This window comes from Delphinus delphis, chromosome 15 (genome assembly GCF_949987515.2).
Source record: "Delphinus delphis chromosome 15, mDelDel1.2, whole genome shotgun sequence".
Lineage (NCBI taxonomy): Eukaryota > Metazoa > Chordata > Mammalia > Artiodactyla > Delphinidae > Delphinus > Delphinus delphis.
Genome location: NC_082697.1, coordinates 24036848 through 24052871, shown reverse-complemented (window position 1 = coordinate 24052871; position 16024 = coordinate 24036848). Strand labels below are relative to the sequence as shown.

At 49.6% G+C, this 16024-nt stretch overlaps 2 protein-coding genes across 10 annotated transcripts in view; one reads left to right on the top strand and one right to left on the bottom strand.

Annotated features, from left to right (window-relative positions):
- The first annotated feature begins 1139 nt into the window (after window positions 1-1139).
- TP53INP2 (tumor protein p53 inducible nuclear protein 2) lies at window positions 1140-10125 on the top strand. Of its 3 annotated transcripts, none has more exons than XM_060030943.1 (4): window positions 1140-1334; window positions 5422-5596; window positions 6140-6308; window positions 6762-10125. In XM_060030943.1, exons 2-4 carry the CDS (start codon window positions 5473-5475, stop codon window positions 7009-7011), a joined length of 543 nt encoding a protein of 180 aa, XP_059886926.1. In that variant the 5' UTR covers window positions 1140-1334; window positions 5422-5472; the 3' UTR covers window positions 7012-10125. The 3 variants fall into 3 exon arrangements, with proteins under 3 accessions (XP_059886926.1, XP_059886924.1, XP_059886925.1); XM_060030941.1 differs by having other exon boundaries at window positions 6020-6308; XM_060030942.1 differs by lacking the exon at window positions 1140-1334 and adding an exon at window positions 1546-1613 and having other exon boundaries at window positions 6020-6308.
- Window positions 10126-11177: 1052 nt separating this feature from the next.
- NCOA6 (nuclear receptor coactivator 6) overlaps window positions 11178-16024 on the bottom strand; it is a 97251-nt gene continuing 92404 nt past the window's right edge. For 5 of the 7 annotated variants that reach the window (XM_060030934.1, XM_060030933.1, XM_060030937.1 and 2 more), the window contains one exon: window positions 11179-11850. In XM_060030934.1, the coding sequence (XP_059886917.1) occupies window positions 11807-11850 (44 nt within the window). In that variant the 3' untranslated portion in view covers window positions 11179-11806. Of the gene's footprint in view, window positions 11851-16024 lie in introns of all 7 variants that reach the window. The other 2 variants (XM_060030936.1, XM_060030939.1) reach the window with 1 other exon arrangement.

Genomic DNA, 16024 nt, shown 5'->3' with positions numbered 1-16024 from the left:
GGTCTCCTGGGGGAGGCTGAAGCACTCTGGGGTTTTGATAATCTGGTGCATGTAGAGAGTGGAGAGAGTTGGAGCCAGGAACTATGGGTTCAAATCCTGGCTCTGCCATTTACCATAGCTGTGTGACCTTGGGAAGTCACTTAGGCTCTCTGAGGCTGTTTCCTCAACTGGAAAAGGAGGATAACACCCACCTTTGGGGACTGTTGTGAAGATCAAAACACATATAAAGCAGTATAGCACAGTGCCTGGCACTCAGTAAGTGTTCAATAAATGTCAGCTACTGGTCTGGCAGCGGCAATAGTTTCTGTTGAGTGTATTATTGAATATGAATCTACATACTAACAGTTAGTGAGATTTGTCTGTTTCCGTGTGTGTAAATCCGGGCTAATAACCAGTCCCTGCCCTGTCACTTTTCTGTCCAGCCCCTGCAGCAGAATGTGTTAATAAGGTGTGTAAACGTTCCAGCGCTGAGCACTCAATGGTTATTCAGCCCAGAGCAATTCCTCTCCAAGTCCTACTCCGCAAAATTTCCTGTCAGCCTAACCAACTCTTCTATACTGCCGGGTGATCCCCTGGAACCAGAGAAAAGGGATGTCCCCCACCTCTCAAGCCTGCCCAGCTGAGGAAAAATGGGGTGGGAAAGCAGCGAACGCATACGCTGAGAAGGTGAGACAGAAAAGGGAGAGCAGGGAGAAGGGTGGTGAGGAGGAGGGAGGTGCACGAACTTGGTGTGGAGTTGAGAAAAGGGTAAAAGATTGAGGGACGTGGATATAGGATGCAGGTGAAAGGACAAGAGGGGCAGTGCGAGAGGTGAGGGCGCTGAGATAGGCGGAGGGAGCGCAGGAAGATGGGGATCTCGTAGAAAGGAGTGGGAACCCTCCTCTTTGAGAGGTCCGTGGGTCGTCCAGGGGTAGGGGGTCCAAGCTTCCTGCAGTCGCTTCTCCGGGCCGCCTCCCCTAGGATCGGAGTCGGGATCCCGGGGAGGGAGCCACTAGCCAGCGAACCGTGGAGGAGGCGGGGAGGGGGGATCCGCAACACGGGATTGGCCGCTGCTCCGCCGGTCGGTGACGCGAGGCGGGCGGGCCCCTTTGTGACATCACAATCAGCTGTTTGAACGTTCCAATTTGTGCCGTGAGCACAGCAGCGGCGGCTGCACAGACTCAAAGCCCCGCGGGCGAGCGCAGCAGCCCTGAGCGTCCGACACGTACCCCAGCCGCCTTCCCGCCCAGCCCCCGCGATGCGGCCGCGCCTGTGATCAGCCGCCGACCCCGGGACGCCCCGCCTCACAACTACCTCAGCGCCACCTCCGCCTGCCGCACCGCCCCAGTCCCCAGGTGAGTTCCGACCCGCTTTGGCCAGGGGGCTCCCGGAGTCTGGGGACACACCCCGCGCCCCCAGCTCCCGGGTCTTTGTCTGTCTCCGCCGGCGGCCTCCGGGGCTGCATTCCCGTCTCCGGATTGGCTGCCGCAAGCCCGGTAGACCATGACGTCTCTCGATTTGCATATGACATTGAGACGTCACCAAGGCCGGCACCGCCCCTCTCCCCGCCTCTCGGCTTAGGTCGCTTGTCCTCCGGTGACCCGTTGGGCGCTGGGTCGGGGCTGCGCCTATGGGTGAGTGACGCTGAAAGGCAGCGGGACCAGAGGGTCCTCCAGTTTCCTGGGCTAATCCAGGAGCTGGGGTCAAGCCTCTGATCCCCTACTTTCTTCTTGCGACTTGAGAGAGGTTCCGAAGGCGCTACTGGGTCTAGGTTGGGGGGAGGGGGTTGTCAGGAGTTCAGGGGCCCCTGAAGCTTCGGCTCCAGGTCACTGGGGCAGCGCCAGATGGTGATACAACCCCCTCCCTCTGGCTCCAGGTTCTGCACCCCTGGGACTAACATCATAACTTTCTCCGAATCCCTGACATGTGAGAAGCGCCTTAGCTGACGTCATTCCCAGCCCCCAAACGAGGGGTCTTAGACCCCATTTCATGGAAGGGAAACTGAGGCGCTGAGAGGGGAAATAGCTTACTCGAAGTCATGCAACCAGTTAGAGTCATGCCTACCTAGTGAGTAGCAGATGCATTAGCCATGGGCACATAGCTAGTAGGAGCTCATTACAAGTAACAAGTTACACATCCTCCTTCCACTGAAGACTCTACCTTGGGCTAAGCACCATTTAAATTTGATAGAGCTCCTAGGTTTCCTCACTCCTGGATCTTTTCCCAGGAGGTCTCTGGAGATTGGGTCCCCTTTTGAGGCCCTGACACTCTGTTCTTTGGAGTTGCCACGCCCAATAAAATCACTGCCTCCTAGCTGTTCTGACCACAGAAATTGTGAGGCAATGCCTGCCTCAGGGTGTCTCCGATGTTGGGATGGAGTGGAGGTGAGAGTTCCCTCTGTTTGGCTCTTCTTCACCTCCCAGCCCCAGAGTTGTCAGCTAGAGAGGACTGACCTGGCCTAGTGCTAGGGACTACAAGGCTTGTGCTGCTCCTCTCTGCTCACAGAGAGGGACCAGAGAAGGAGTGGGAGAAGGAGAGCCTCTGACTTTCCAAATAGATGGGCCTACGGGCTGGACCAGCAGTCCCATCCCAGCCTAGACTTTGCTCAAGGATGGCCTGGATGGGGTAGAGGTGGCTTGGGGGCCCCAGTGTTATTCTGGGCACAGCTGCTATAGTTATTAATGGGAACGGTTCTCCCTGGAGCAGAGCTGGGAATGTAAGAACCAGGAACTGTCAGGGCTGGGAAAGAAAAATCCTGGGAGCCTCCCTTAGTGGTCATGAGAGGAGGCAGCCACTGGCTGGCTGGTGAGGTTGTCAGTTCTGGCTCTGTCACTGACTTTCTCTGTGACCTCAGGCAGGGAGCTTCCCCCACCCTAAGCCTCCCTTACCTCAATCTGTTTGTAATTTGAGGAGGCCCAGAGTAGACTCTGGTACACAGTGGGTGCTCTGGAAAATGCAGGATGAATCTTGGTGCCAGGAACCTCAGACCCTTTTATAGCTGAGAGAGGCAGTGACCTGATCAAAGTCTGACTCCTGTCTGACTTCCCCGTGTCCCCTGCATCATTATATTTTGGGGGGTTGTTTACTGAGGGCTTCCTGACTGTGTTCACTCTGGACTGAATGCTCAGTGACCTGGGGCTAGGCCTGCTCTGCCACCATCTAGCCATGTGTCTTTGGGTAGATTTATGTCCTCTGATCCTCAGCCTGCAAAATGGGCTGGGTGAATATCATGTCTCCTGAAACACCTATTAACTTCCTTTTCATTTTCTCAGTGAAGCAGTAGGTCCTTGGAAAGAGGGTGTGCCTCAACAAGGCCCCAGTCTTCCCTTCCTTCAGGAGGGGCCAAACTCTCTGGATTTTTGGTAACTGAGTCACTAACTCCCTGTGGCTACAGATGGGCTGGGATATGTGGCTTGTGCTGGGCAGGCACTAGTTGAGAGTGGCCCAACCTTTCATAATCCCGGAAGATCTACCACCAGGGAGGCCAATACCCAGGCAGCACTTTCCTCTGGAGCCCACCGTGGATCTGCAAAATGTATAAGTACTCTCAGGGCATAGAGTTTAGGTGATTCTGTGGCAAGTGTGAAAATATACCCAGGGATCGGGAGAGGTAGCAACAACCATAAGAAATACCCCAGGTGGGTTAGCAATAAGAGTAGAATGCCTCCAGGGAATGGAAGTGTGGACATGCCCCCAGGGAGTTTTATAGAAAGTGTGGAAACATCCTTAGAGGAAGGTGACAAGTGGCTGAGTAGCAAAACTAACTGTTGGCTATCTTCGGGGACATGTGGAGAGTCAAGCTCCAGGGACATCCAGGGGGCCTGGCCAGCAGCCCCTAGCCCAGGTCTAGTCCTGAGGTAGGCTTGGTGTTTACATTCCTGGAGCAGGGGGTCTCCTTCCTCATCTTCACTGAGGGAAGGACTGATTGAGGGCTTGAGTCCTGGTCAAACCCTCAGTCCTCATACTTAAGGGCTCCTGGGGTCTGATAGCTCCCTCCCTCCATCATCACCTCCCACTGACCTGCTGTCTCCCTGGGGCCAGGCAACCTGATCTTCTTCTTCCTAGCCAGGGATGCTGCCCTTGAGCAGGAGCTTGGGAATAGGGAGTAAGAGGGGGGAGGGCCTGTGGGAATAGGATCTTCATCTGACAGACACAATTGAGGCCTATGCGATCACGGGGTGAGGATGGTAGCTGTTCTGTGGGATTTCTGCTAGGGAGCACTTTTCAAGCCACACAGACTCAAGTAGTGGTTCTTAATCTCTGGGGTCAAGGACCGCTGTTTAGGAAATCATGATGAAAACCAAGGTCCTTCTTTTCAGAAAAATACACATGGACCATGGCCCCAGGCCACTAAGTTAAAAATGCCTAATCCAGACAGATACCCAGCAAAGGCAATGGAGTATAGTGATCTGGAATCTGCACGGGTTAAAATCCTCTGTGTCTTACTAGCTTTGAGATTTTGGGCCAATTATCTTACATCTCTGAGCCTCAGTTTCTTCACCTATAAAAAAGGGATAGGGGCTTCCCTGGTGGCGCAGTGGTTGAGAGTCCGCCTGCTGATGCAGGGGACATGGGTTTGTGCCCTGGTCTGGGAAGATCCCACATGCCGCAGAGCGGCTGGGCCCGTGAGCCATGGCCGCTGAGCCTGCGCGCGTCCAGAGCCTGTGCTCCGCAATGGGAGAGGCCACAACAGTGAGAGGCCCGCGTACCACACACACACAAAAAAGGGATAATAATTATACCCACTTCCTAGAGTAATCATGGGGATTACATGAGGTAATATAGGTAAAGTGCTTAGTATAGTACTTGGCACATGAATGTTAGCTATATGATGATGATGATGACGATGATGATGGTGATGATAAATAATCACAATACTGGGCGATTTCTTCCTTGCTTGGAGAACTATTTTTACCCTTCAAGGTCCAGGCTGGATGTCCAATCCTCTGGGGAACATTCCCCGACAGAGTCTGGTCATATATATCACTCCTAGAGCATGCAACAATATTAATAATTATTAATAATAAACTAGTTGCTTAGTTTATTGAATGCTTACTCTGTGCCCAGGTGCTGTTCTGAGCACTTTGTATTTAGCTCATTTAATTCTTATGAGAGCCCAGAGAGGATACTATTATTAGCTCATTTAATTCCTTTAAGGGCTGAGAGGAGGACAGTATTATCCTTGCCATTTGACAGATGAGAAAACTAAAGCACAGGTAAGTTAAATAACTTCTAAGGTCATACAGAAAACAAAAGCTTGAAGGCAGGCTGACTTACCAGAAAGGGAACACAAACACACACAAATACACACACACACACAGACACACACGAGAAAGCTTTCCCACGCATCCTTGTTGTACCCTTCCGGGGGCTGGGGGAGGTATCCCCAGCCACAATGGGGAGACCAGTCTGTGGTGCCTCTGACTCCTCTCTACCTCCCAGGTTTCTGCACTGCCATAGGGCAGCCCCCTGAGGCCTCTTCACTCCCCCATCATGCTCCAGCGCCTCACCAGCCTCTTCTTCAGCTCCCCGGCGCCCCCCGAGGACCCCGACTGCCCTCGAGCCTTCGTCTCCGAGGAGGATGAAGTGGATGGCTGGCTCATTATTGACCTGGCGGGTGAGGCCCGAGTCTGGGGCCAGGACTGACTCCTGGGCCTGTGAAGTCGTCATTAGGGCAAGTGGCCAAGCAGTTGAGCAGGGAGCTGCTAAGGGGTTGGGGAGTTCCCCCGGGCCTACTGGGTAAATTGGGGCTGAGGCAGTAATATTGGAGGTGGAGGGTAACAGGGCCCCATCTCATGCAAGCTGGGGCCATCTCCTGGCGGTACAGTGTTGGAGTCCACACCTCACGCGCCCTAGGGCAGCAGGTCGAGACTGTGGATGCCCATTGGGTATGGTGGGCGGGGCTGCGTGTCGGACTAACGATGCCCTTTCTCTCCCTGCCCCATTGTGTCCGGTGTGTGTGTGTGTGTGTGTGTGTGTGTGTGTGTCCCTCCCTGCTGCGCCCCCTCCTCCGCATGGCTCCCCCTCCCGCGCCACGTAGACAGCTTCACAGCTCCACCCAGCCCCGGGGCCGCCCCGGCCCCTGCGGGCCGCCCTCCGCCCGCACCCTCCTTGATGGATGAGAGCTGGTTTGTTACCCCTCCGGCCTGTTTTACTGCAGAAGGGCCTGGGCTCGGGCCTGCCCGCCTCCAGAGCAGCCCCCTGGAGGACCTCCTCATCGAGCACCCCAGCATGTCCGTTTACGTGACCGGCAGCACCATAGTGCTGGAGCCGGGACCTCCTTCCCCGCACCCTGACGCCGCCCTGCCAGACGGAGACCTTAGCGACGGGTGAGCCGGCCGGGGGCGGAGCCTGGAGGCCTAGAGAAGCTTGTCTTGGAGGTTAGGGTCCCCGCTGCAGGAGCGAGCCCAGGAGACCCCCTGGCAGTGCCGGGGCGGGGCCTTTAGAGGCGGGTCTTCGAGGCAAAGGGCGGGGCCCATGGGCCGGAATGAAGCTAGGCCTGAAGGTAAAGGGGCGGGGCTTTGAGATAGGGAGAGGCGTGGCTTCGTGGCTAGGGCGGGGCTTGAGAGAGACAGAGCTTCGAGGCTTGGGATCGCTGAGACGGTAGGCATCTCCAGGTTGGCTTGGAGGAATGGTTGGTACCCACAAGAAGGGCATTGTGCGCCCCCCTAGGAGCAGAGACCAAATCGTGCGAGGGTGCGGGGACAGGGTGGGAAGTGCCAGCGCTCTCCTCCGTCCCCCACGACTTGTCTAGCCCTGACTGCCTCGCTCTGTCCCCTCAGGGAGTTGGCGCCTGCTCGCCGTGAACCCCGGGCCCTGCACCACGCCGCCCCTCTGCCGGCGCGGGCCACACTGCTGGAGAAGGCGGGCCAGGCGCGGCGCCTGCAGCGGGCCCGGCAGCGGGCCGAGCGCCACGCTCTGAGCGCCAAGGTGGTGCAACGGCAGAACCGCGCCCGCGAGAGCCGTCCGCGCCGGCCCAAGCACCAGGGCAGCTTTGTCTACCAGCCGTGCCAGCGCCAGTTCAACTACTGAGCTTCCGCCGGCCGTGCCGCAAACCCCTCGCTGACTCCCGACCCTTATCCAGCCCCTCCGCCGCAGCCAGTGTGCTGCTTGAGGGGCGCCTGCAGCCCACTTCGGGCTGGACACCACAACCTCCCTTCTTAAGTGTGTGAGGTGGGGGTGATAGCCTCACTCTCTCTCTCTCTCTCCTACTCCTTCTATTTCCCTATCTCTGATCCTCTAATCTGCCTCTGAACCTCCCCCTCTCCCTTCACCCTCCCACCTTCTGGCCCCTTCTGGCATCTAATGCTCCATCTCCCCCACCGCCGACACTCCGTCGGTTCCCATCCTGATCTTTGCCCTGACATTCTCCATCCCTGCCCTCCGGTCCTCTACTCTGGCCCACTCCTATTTCTGAGAGTGTCTTCTTCCAGTTTCATTTCTGGCTCATTCCCTACCTTCAGCTCCCACTTTACAAGCCTCAGTCTATCTAATGTTTGGCACTGCATTCACTCCTGCTCCCTTATTACTCATTCCCAGTAATTCTCCCACTGAGACTAAAGGGTTCTGCCTTTAGTCTTCCCCTTCCCTCTCCTCTGGGGGCTGGGCTCCTTGGAGTTGCCTAGGTATGGAAAGGTAAGGTATGTGGGAAAGGACTGTGAGATGTGAGTTAGAGGGAGAAGGTGGAGGGAATCGAGGAAAAGAGGAAACCTATTGAAAATGTAGACAGGACAGACAGGTTAAGATGCTGTAGGGAGCAGGGCACAATGGGGGCTGGCATGGTGCTTACTCAGAGAGGCCAAGCCCTGCTCTCAAGCTGGAGCCCACATCACTTTTCTACAATGCCACCTCCCAAATCTCTTCCTGAAATCAACCCCTCTGCCGGGCCCTGTATCTGAAAGGCTTAGTTAGTACCTTGCTGCCCTACCCACATCAACCCAGCAGTAAAGGCTGGGCAAGGCCCTGCCATCCTAGACATCTGTTCACATGCCCCAAGGTGCTAGAACTAGCTTAGGAGAGATGCAGGCCAGAGGGATTCTAGGCAGGAGAAGGACACACCCCAGGATAAGAATGCAGAATGATGATGCTGGGGAGGACAAGCTGTGGGGTGAAGCCAACCAAGGAATGGCAGCTAGCCTTCATCTTGCCTCTGGCCTTGTATTTCATACTCTGCCAGGATGGCTAATAAACACTCCTGAGTAGGAGGCCAGGAGCCCCACTGCCACAATCCCCAAATAGTCCCTGTCCAGGTTCAGGGCCTTTAGGGGAGCCTCTCTTCATTTTCTTTCCCAGGGCTCTCTTCCTTTCTAGGCTGCTGGGGGGAAATGGGTACCCTATGGTTCCCCTTCCCTTCTCCTCCAGTAAGTACCTGGAAGAGGGAACCTGAATATCTGGGTGAGACAAAGGGAACAGGGGCAGCCAGCTTTCCCCTTCTCACGGTGGGATTGACTTTTGGGCTCAGACACCAGCAACAGCCTCTTGGGATGCCCCGAGTTGCTTCCCCTTTCCTCTTTCTGTCCTTTTCTAGTGTGTGCTCTTTCTTCCTTGAAACTTTTAAGATTTCCTATTACACACTAACACAGGTCTTTCCCTTCAATTCTAGGTTTCTAGGCCTCACAGCCAAGCTGAGGCTTACAGAAAACTCTGCAACCTCATGCGGGCAAAGGCAGCTGCCCTCCCTGGCCCTATAACCCTAGGTCTCCAGTGGGGTGTATGGATAAGGGAGGGGGTAGCCCCATGGATGCTTGGATAGGGACAGAGAAAGCCCTGTTGGGGTCTCCTATCCAAGGGAATAAGCCAAACTTACAGTAAGAGCAGATCAAATTCCCCATGCTGATCCACTAGGGCCCTAGTAGTTGACAACCTTGCTCCTCTCTCCAAGGTTCTCCTTCAGTTACGACCTAGTCCCTTTTATTCTTCCAGCTACTCCTTGGTTACTTCACAGCCAGCTTAGGGTCTTCAGCACTTCCAAGAGCTGAAACTCCCTCCAACTCTTCTTGCCTACTCCTTTGCTGCCAGCTGGAGCCTAGGCTCAGTTCTGGGCAGTGCTCACGATCCTTCTGTGGGGGAAAAGTGAGTTATAGGGCATTTGGCTCAAATTTCAAAAGGCCCCTACCGTACCCGTATTTCTGGAGGCTCCTGTAGTTCTAGAACCCTCCAACATCATCACCTGGCTGGTTGCAAGGCTCATGTTTTTGTACTTTCCTATAGATTCTGTAGCATTTGAGTGTGACAATATTTTAATTGTGTATAGATTTCTAAGAGCCAACACTAGTTTGGTCTCCTGCTAGTCTGACTCCTGAAGCAGCAGAACTCGTCATACTGTATTGACTGTGTATGTGCCTTTCACCTTGAGCATGCTTCAGGATTTTTTTTTAAACCACAGAACTTGAATACATGAGGGAACCAGAATTCACAAAGTCCTATGCAACCTTAGACAGGAGGAGGTTAGAGAGTCTGTCTTTACTGATGTTTCAGAGACCCTGTAGAAGTTTGTTCCAGACTGCATTACTTAACGTCAAGACTACCAGCGCTTTGCCAAAACTGAGTATGTGAGAGGGACCCCTATTTCTAGAGTGAGTCCCAATTACATCAAAGGACAACTTCCAGTGATTCTCCAATACATCTCTCTTCAAACTGGGTGTCATTTCCAGCCTTTGCAGTCTGGCCCCATCAGGGTCCCATCTGTGTATGAATGCGGTTTGCTGCTGTTTTGGAGTATGCTTGCTCCCCGGCCCCCACCTGGAACCTTGAGTTTGCTCTGACCCATAATGTTAGGTGCGTTGAGGACCCCACCAGAGCTCTTGGATGACTCCTCAGATCCATGTGGCTTTATGTGAGGGGACTGAAGGCAGACATAACATGGCCCCTTATATCTTCCCTCTTGCCCTGCTGCCTAGTTCCAAATGGAACCAGTAAGATGAGTGCGTCCCTCTTGGGTGTTTTGTGTTGAGACTGGCTGAAAAGAGGAGACTCTGGTTGACCATGTTATGACATGTTGACAGACTCAAGGACACAACCGCCTCAGCCTGCTCACGTGGCATGCCTGTGTATGTGTGTAACAGGATTCTGATTGTTAGACTGTAATGTTATTCCTCTATGGGAGAAAAAGTTAATATAAAGAAAAACAAATAAAAATCTATTTAAAGCACATTATGCTTTCTTCCTGAGTACAGCTAAAGTAGGAGAAGCACTTTGCAATCTCAAACACAGTATTGGCTTAGGGTGTTGTTAGGCTGGCTTTGGTTCTGGTTGTGCGTGTGTCATACAGGGAAGGAAGAGGGTAGATAAGCTTGCTGGTAACAGAGCCAGACAATGGGGGGTGACTCAGAAATAACTACTTTTAGAGAATCCTTATAATGCAAGACACATTTAAAAAAAGGAAAATAAGAGCATGAGAATCAATTCAACCTTTTGGTCTCAGGCACTGGGTTATGGAGCCCCTGAAGGGGAAGGGATAGAGTATATGTCTAGCTGTAGGAGACACGGCAGAAGGCTGGGGCCCAGACCAAGATAAAGACAGGACCCCAAGCACTAAAGTCCCCTGAATGTTGGGGGTAGGGTAGGGGCAGAAGCAGCTGGTTTGGAGACCACAATTTTTTTTTTTTTTTTTTTGAGACCACAATTTTTAAGGTAAGAACAGAGCCAGGAAAGGGAAAAACTAGGCACACTGATGAGTCACCCCAGGCCTGATGCAGATGAGAAACAGGGCAGCCAAAGAGTGGAACATAGTGGATATCTCTGAAGTACATAATGCAAAATGACAACTTTTATTTGGGAGCTGCTCCATTTAACCACGGACATGGACTGAAGTTAGAAACCTGACCTAAACTGGGCTAGATTCTTGATGCTGTTATAAAAAATCTTGCTGGTCAGTCTGGGCTTATCTCTTGAATGGAGGAGGTGTAAACATAGTAGTTTTGGAGCAATCCATCATGTGCATGGAGAAGCAGATGAATGAGGTAGAGAAGAGTGCCATCTGGTTTGCTGATGGCTTCCTGTCTCCAGAAAATCCTGGGTGACCTTTGATCCTCTCTAAGTTGATTCTGTCATTTTGCAACCAAAAGAAATCTGATCAATATCAAAGTGCCTGGTATAGTGCTGAAAAGAGCTAGTTTCTTCAAAGCCAAGAGAATGAGTTGAGTGAATAAGTAGGTACATTTTCCACAACTTGCCAGGTGGGCAACTCAAGTGTAATGAGGACATGATGGGATTCTAATTCACAAAGAAGGCTGTTCCTATTCATTTATGGTCCAAAGAAAGAGCTTGCTTACCCAATAATCCCTTACCAATAACATACGTTTATGTTCTAGGACAAAGACATTTATTTAACACATTCAGTATTTCACATTGTACAAACCCTTAGATTCTCTTTATTCACTGGTCCATTTCTACAACAAATACATCCAAAACACTATATAATAAAATTATTTACAACATTTCCAAATGAGAAGATTCCTTTTGCCCCACTACTGCTATTCACACACAGTACTTCCACAGCACAATACATCATTAGAAGATCTAAAAATGCTCACCCTGTACTCTAGGCTGCTTAGGAAATGTGAAAACTATTAACATAATCACATTAGCTCCTCTCAATACATGGCAACATTTTAGAAACCTTGAACTTCATCTTGCAACACCAAAAGGGTTCAACAACTCTGCTTTCCCCATTGCACTTTATGAAACAGGTTGCAGGGACCAGGAAAAGGACCACATTATTAAAATAACTAACTGTACAGAAATGGATTTTAAAAAGTCACAGCTCAAAATCGCTTTTTGTAAAATTCACACACATTTACAAATATCAAGTCGTCATTCAGCTTGTTTACTTGGATTTTCTTCGCTTGGATTGCACCGCACTGGTTATGTCTGTGGGGAGAAAGGAAGGACATATTCAGCTGAGGCATTTCTTTATAGCAGTGCCTTTTAGACAGTCCACAGGAACCAGGGCTGACCTAAGTGGAGCCCTACTGGACTCTGAATCAGTCTAAGGTCCTCAAAAGGGGAACTCAGTATGAAGAGGGTCTCAGACTTCTCGGCCCTGTAAACTAGGGCCTGGCGATTGGGGAAATGTTATACAGGTAGTGGAAGGTGAAGCAAACATACATGAAAAAGGTGCCAGGATGGGGAGAGCTGCTTTAGCTGGGCAATTAACCCCACAATCTCCATCACCTGTTTCCATCACCCAATGAAATGATGGATAGACTGACAGTGCTTTTGGTGAGAAATCAATAAGTGATGTTACAAGCAAGTAAGTGAATTGTGCCACAAAAAAAACCCAGCCTCTGGAGCCAAGCCATTGTTTTGCAGTGAGGAACTCTTTTTGCCACGCCATAGTCAAAGTCTCTAAATAACATGACTATGACCGTTGGTCAGCAAGTGTCTACCATGGCCTAGCCAGGTATTATCAAGGCTGTGGATATACCTGTGTATGTATGGAAGGCATGGAAGCAATTCAGAGCAAGTCACAGCCTGCTCTGAGCCCAGGTGAGCCTGAAGGCTTCATGGAAGGGGTGGGAACTGAGTGGTTTATATCAGTGACAGGGTAACAGTGACATAAAAGGGAAGGAGTGTGTTTTAATTCTTTTAATTCCTCTTGTATTATTCATGCCTTAAACTCAAACTCAAAATATAAACTCTCTCAAAAACTTTTTCAACACAGAAGGCTTCTACAGCAAAGTACAATGAATAGCCTGAAGCTCTCCAACTGTAAACATTTCTTTAAAATCTCATATTGATCTTAAAAATTCACCCTCATTCTTCATGCTGCTCCATAATAGATATTTTGGATTTAAAACGAAAAAAAAGTTTTAGAATTACTTCCTATCAAGGACAAAAAAATGTTTTCTATTTAACACATTAATGTGTAAGATGAATCCAACTTATCCGTTTCTAGAAACCAGGCTGAACTCTCTGATGCTGCATGTTAGGTTCAGTATTCTAAGTAATTTTTCTTCTCTCTTTTGTATTGTATCATATTTTGAGAACCCAGACTCAAAATGTAGAGCAAAAAGCAAAAATTTTGTCACTCTGTTAGCTAAGAAGTGAAACCTAGATGACTTTCCAAGAGGTGGCCTGTACAATGTTTTTAGGCTTCTATAGGTGGAAATTTCAATATATACCTCTTACTGGGAGATTATGATGCTTGTGCCAGGTGGTAGAATCAGTTTCTCTGATTTACTCATTAGTCTTTTGCTAATCAGAGGACAGTAAATCTGACAGGATGTTGACAATGGTGTTATTTTAATTCCATGTAAATAAACAGAGTCTCACATAGCGCACAACTCCCCATAATCAGCCCTTTATGTCCAACTCTCAAGCTTCATTTCCACTGTAGCAAATTTGTCATTTGCAGCAAAAACATACAGGGTTTTGTCTTGACTGAGTGTTCATCCTTAGAAAAATGTCTGTTAATTAGGTCAACTTAGGGAGCTTCTCCTTGGTTGTGATATGAACGATCAAGTGGTGTGTCTGAGAAACACATGTATGGCTGGGAAAAGTGGTTAGGAGTGGGGGAATAAACCACCTCAGGCTCCCCCCTCCATTCCTTCCTTGCTTGTTCCCATCTGTCACTGCTCTAAAGCACCCAATCATCTGGCAGGCTGCCTCTGCTTCTGAGGATGAATCAATGAGTGAGGCCATGAGTAAACAAGTGATCTGTGCTAGAAACTGGGGGAAAAAAAAAAAAAAAAGCCTTTTAGATACTAGAGTGAGCGGTGGCAGTGGTGGTGTAGGGTGGTGTAGTGGTGGTGTAGCGTGGAGCTTTACCTTCTAAGGATTTTTATAAATTGACCTTGACCTTGCTCACTTCATTACGCTTTTTACTGTTCTCCTTCTAGCCAAGATTTCTATTTAATTGTAAAAACATTCTGGAAATTTCCTTTCAAAATCTGTATGGCTGGTTTCTAAATGATGCTACAAGAGTGCAGTTTCAGGTAGTTACTGTTTAGGGATTTCTCCCATAAGATGTATCTAATTATGCTTATTCTATAATAATAACACTTACATTTTAAGTATATCTGTATACTCTGTTTTTTTTAGGTTGTTGCTTCTCAAGTCTCTAGCTGTGGACAGGACAGAGCTATCACCCCACTTTGCTGTCAGAGGCATCTTAGGGCACCCCAGGGACACCCACAGCTGCTGCTGATTACAGGGTGCTCTGAACCTCCCTCTTATTAGCATATTTTCCCAGGTTTCAAACTTGTACATTGAACTTCATGTTTTTAACTACTGATCCTTACTCCCAGTTGAAAATATAACATCAAACTACTATAAACAGAAGACTAAAGAATATCAAGGGAAACTAGAAAAATCATTTCTGTGTTAACAGGGAACTCATCATATCAGGAAGCAGTACTCATTTGCTTATTTATAAACAACACATCTGATCAAGTGCAATTTTAAAAAGAAGTTCACTGATTTGTGGGAGCCAATTTTTGTGTCTGTAATTAAAAGTGGCAGGGCAGTGGGGGTCAGTGGGGAGAACCAAACCAACCAAAAACAAAACAACAGATTAGAGAGTGACCTATCAACCAAGTGGGCCTCCCTGGACTTGCCCAGAAATCATCCATCCCACCTGCTCCAATCTGGTAGTCTAGTAGGCCTTGGCTAGCATGATATAAACAAACTCCGTTCTCAGAGCAGGAGAATGATTAATGTTACTGGTTCTCAACAATACAAAAAGTACCAATACTTCTCATTTTAAACTGCTCATAATATTTCTCAGCTTTCTCATGAAAAACGCAGACTGTTTCTGATTTTGTTTGTGCATACATGACCAAAATCTTATGAGTACGAAAAGGCAAAACCCTCTTTTCCCTTCAAAACTTTAAGTACTGATGCTGCAGGAAGATGTTTCAGGTACCCAACACTATATATGTCTACAAGTTCGAGACACATACATTTCATTTATTTATCTATTTATTTATTTATTTATTGGCTGCACTGGGTCTTCATTGCTGCAAGCGGGTTTTCTCTAGTTGTGGTGAGCGGGGGCTACTCTTTGTTGCAGTGCATGGGCTTCTCATTGCGGTGGCTTCTCTTGTTGTGGAGCATGGGCTCTAGGCACGCGGGTTTCAGTAGTTGCGGCACGTGGGCTCAGTAGTTGCGACACGCGGGCTCAGTAGTTGCGGCGCATGGGCTCTAGGGCACGTGGGCTTCAGTAGTTGTGGCTCGCAGGCTCTAGAGCGCAGGCTCAGTAGTTGTGGTGCACAGGCTTAGTTGCTCTATAGTATGTGGGATCTTCCCGGACCAGGGATCAAACCCCATGTGCCCTGCATTGGCAGGCAGATTCTTAACCACTGCGCCACCAGGGAAGTCCTGAGACACATACATTTTAGAAGCCAGCTTGATATTTTATGACACTCCCTGGGTATGGGTTCAAATACAATCACAGGAAATTATTTTATGACTTTGGTTCATTTTTGGATACAACACAGAAGGCCAAATAATATGCATATTAATTCTTTAATTTGGATCCAAGAGCTCTAACACTTAAAAATCAAGAGCTACAGCATTCATTTCTGATTTTAAAAGTAACTTACCCTAGAACAGTTAAAGACTGATAGACTGAGGGCTTGAGGCTGATGTGGAGATCTAGATATGACTGTGATTTCTGGGGTCTGGCCAGAACCCTGACATCCTCTAGGAGACACTTACCCAGAATCCCTCCATGTAATATCACAAAGCCTGAGAGTCATTATGGCCTCTTCTAAGCCAGTTGCTAAGTCTCAAAGCATGGATGGGGCAGGCATTCCAACATGACTGCCATCGCCTTGGGACAATGTCCAGTTTATGTGTACGGCCTATACACCCCACCCCCCTTCTAAAACAGGTTCCAGCTTTCCATCTTTTCTTGGCTGGCAGTTATCTACAGAGTGGCTCTAATCTGGGCATCTCTTAACTGTCCCAGCTGCTAGATTAATTCTTTCTGGTGCACTGTAAATGACACCTTTAGTATCCTGAGGCTCTGGGCTCAAGTCAGATTCCCCAAAAGCTGGTGTATGACATCTCTAAAGGTCAGCACTTTTCCCCCTGCTTTAAA

Excerpts from the sequence above, each read along its gene's own strand:
- TP53INP2 (XM_060030941.1), top strand. The coding sequence starts at position 5,473 with ATGCTCCAGCGCCTCACCAGCCTCTTCTTCAGCTCCCCGGCGCCCCCC. Across the intron at positions 5,597-6,019 it reads GCTCATTATTGACCTGGCGG|ACAGCTTCACAGCTCCACCC; the intron begins GTGAGGCCCGAG and ends CGCGCCACGTAG. Across the intron at positions 6,309-6,761 it reads GACGGAGACCTTAGCGACGG|GGAGTTGGCGCCTGCTCGCC; the intron begins GTGAGCCGGCCG and ends CTGTCCCCTCAG.